Source organism: Hippocampus comes, unplaced genomic scaffold (genome assembly GCF_001891065.2).
Source record: "Hippocampus comes isolate QL1 unplaced genomic scaffold, H_comes_QL1_v1.1 scaffold48, whole genome shotgun sequence".
Lineage (NCBI taxonomy): Eukaryota > Metazoa > Chordata > Actinopteri > Syngnathiformes > Syngnathidae > Hippocampus > Hippocampus comes.
In genome coordinates, this window is record NW_017808403.1 from 224,197 (window position 1) to 226,919 (window position 2,723).

The 2,723-nt window shown below is 60.1% G+C and overlaps 1 protein-coding gene across 2 annotated transcripts in view; it reads right to left on the minus strand.

Annotated features, from left to right (window-relative positions):
• LOC109508325 (TBC1 domain family member 9B) overlaps window positions 1-2,414 on the minus strand; it is a 14,671-nt gene extending 12,257 nt beyond the window's left edge. For both annotated transcript variants that reach the window (XM_019858225.1, XM_019858224.1), the window contains exon 1: window positions 2,205-2,414. In XM_019858225.1, the coding sequence (XP_019713784.1) occupies window positions 2,205-2,321 (117 nt within the window). In that variant the 5' untranslated portion in view covers window positions 2,322-2,414. The remainder of the gene's footprint in view (window positions 1-2,204) is intronic.
• Window positions 2,415-2,723: the final 309 nt, after the last annotated feature.

Genomic DNA, 2,723 nt, shown 5'->3' on the forward strand with positions numbered 1-2,723 from the left:
CCCCCCCCCCTTTCCAATTTCACTTGAGCGCTGGCAAATGTGAACCTCACCCCCAACTCCCTTTTTGGCTTGCAAGACAAACCAAAAAGGACCGAGCAATAGCGGATAACTCCGAAAGAAATGCGACGTCGGAGCGCTCGGAAGTCAAGGCCTTTCAAAAACCTCATCAAACGGCTTGCGAGGAAGGAGAGCTTTTTTTTTCCTTGGGTGGGGGGTGCGGGTGGGGTGTCATTCCACTGTTTGGTGTCCGTTTGGACTCGAGCGCGAGTGAGACCTCTCTGAGCGGGATGATGAGCTGGCACAGGTCTTCTTCTCGGCTGGCGAAGCAGACGTAGTTGTTGGAGATGAAAAGCTGGCCCACCACGTGCATCTTGGCGAAGGGCGTCCACAGCGTGCAGTCCGTGTGTCCGTCCAGACGCTCGTCCGGCGTCAGGCGGAAGGTGCTCCGGTAACGCTCGTTCTTGGCCCGGGCGTCCAGATCCCTGTCGAGGAAACACCACCGGCTGAGCGGGCCACGGCGGACGGGGACCGACATTTCGGCCTACTGGCAAAAGACGGACGGCAGCGATAACGGTGACACCGGCGCGCTCATTCAAAGATGGCGGCCCACCGCGCTAGTAACGGGGCACGCGAACGGAAAGCGCAGCGGCGACCGCGGCGGTCGTTAAAGGCGGAATCGGGAAAGAGCGCCGCGCCGCGCCGCGCCGCGCCGCGCCGCACCTTTTGAGGACGGAGACGTTCTTGAGGGCCTTGCGGGGTTTGGGCAGCGAGCGGTCGGCGGCGAAGGCCTCGTTGTCCAGCAGCTGCCGCATGGCCAGGTTGGCCAGCTGCTCCATCAGCTTGAAGGCGTCGCTGATGTTGAGGAACATGGAGAAGAAGTGCTCCCCCGTCCGAGTGCTCACGCGGACGCTCTCCGGGAACAACAGGCTGGCGTTCCTCTCCAGCTGGGTCACCTCCGTCCACTGGACCACCACCGTCACTGCGAGACATCCCCACAAAGGCACGTGGGACACGCCCACTCTTTCGAGCGACCCGGGAGCCTCGGCGCGCCGAGTGCTTCGTGGCCACCGACGGCGTGTCGTCGACGTGAGAAACTCTTGGTGCCGGCGGAATATCGGCACTACCGGAAGAGCTTGTCGGCGCGGACTACAAAAGCAACAGAAGGTCGGCGCGGACGGGCGGATGGATCCGTGCCGCGTTTCTTACCGCGCTTGGTATTTCTTCATCATCGTCTTTCCGCCTATTTCCATATTGCATTGCATTTTTTTTCTTTCTTACTGCCGCTTCCTCGTTTGTCAGTCGGGGCGCGACGATCGGCTTCGTTCCATCGTACCTGACGGGAGCCACGTGACTCGGGAGACGTCGGCTTTCCCCAAGATTTTTTTTGCTCGTAAATATTGAACACGCTTCATCTTTAAGATTGGCGGCCTGACTTGTTTTTGCCTCCCCCTTATCGGGACAAATTCACACCTGAGAGAAAAATCGGGAGCGAAACAGCCCCTTTGACTTGCTGTGTGTTTCCATGGCGTCCGAGTTCGTAACGAGCTCATGACAGCATCAGAAGAGGTTCTTCATCGCTAGCACCAGAAAAGGTCACAGAATAAGGCACGAACGAGTACCATCATGAGATGGGAAGACCACGCGAGCAACAGGAGAATCTCTTGCTCGCAAAATCACAGTTGGGAGCGAGACACGGGGCGGGCGGAAGCGGCACGCGAAGCTCTTGGAAGCCGTGTCCTACCTTCCTTGCCCAGCAGGAAGGAGTAGAAGCACAGGTGGTTGACGGACAGGTAGAGCCAGCCCTGCCGCGGCACGCGACCTTTCCAGTAGCTGCACGAGTAATAGTTGACCAGCTTCATTTGGTTGCGAGCTCAACTATTTCGTTCAATGACAAGCCCTCGGCGGGGAGAGTCAGGGACCGAGTGAGCCCTGCCGCCGAGAGCGCAAATCTGAAACGCGCCCGCCACCGACAACCCCTGCAAAAAGTGAAATAGAGTCGCCGGCAGACAAATTCCTTGCGGGCTTTCACACCGTCGGCCCGAAAAGAATATCCGCCTCTCATATCGGAGGCGAGCAAAGAGCAACCGGCAGAGCAAAGTCCGCCTGAAGTGCGCTCCAGAGAGAAGCTCCCGCCGGATGGTTCCCTCCCGCGAGACGACGCGCTCGGCTCCGAGCCGGACTCCCGGAAAGGACGGAGGTCTTACCGCGGCCGCCGGAGGAGCGGGGTCCCCCCGCGGGCCGTCCGGCGTCCTCTGCAGGAAGTCGGAGATGCGCTGGACCAGGAAGTCTCGATCTTTCAGGTTGGCGAACAGGAAGTTCATTTTGTTTTTGGTGCTGATGGACACGGGACACGGCAGAACGCCGCTGCTGTCCGCCTTCTCCACAATGGACACCTGGCGGGCCGAGCCACACGGCGGTCAAGCGCGTTCGCCTCCTCGCGGGTTTTTCGCTAGTACCTCAGAAGGATTCCCCGAGAATCTCGCATACAAATTCCCATTCAACAGGCCGCTCGCGACGACGACAGAAGGACGGCTAACGGCTAGCGTCGGCGGCTCGGGGGGGGGTAGAGCGGCCAATCCGGTGAGCCGAGGCCAAACGGATCCGACGGGACTGCCGGGCCCGCCTTTTCCATTTCTCGCCGAAGGGTCGCCGCCAGAGCGGCTTTCCCGTGACACTCTACATCCTCCGGGGAAGCTTCGGCGGAGGTGAAGACACCAAAACGC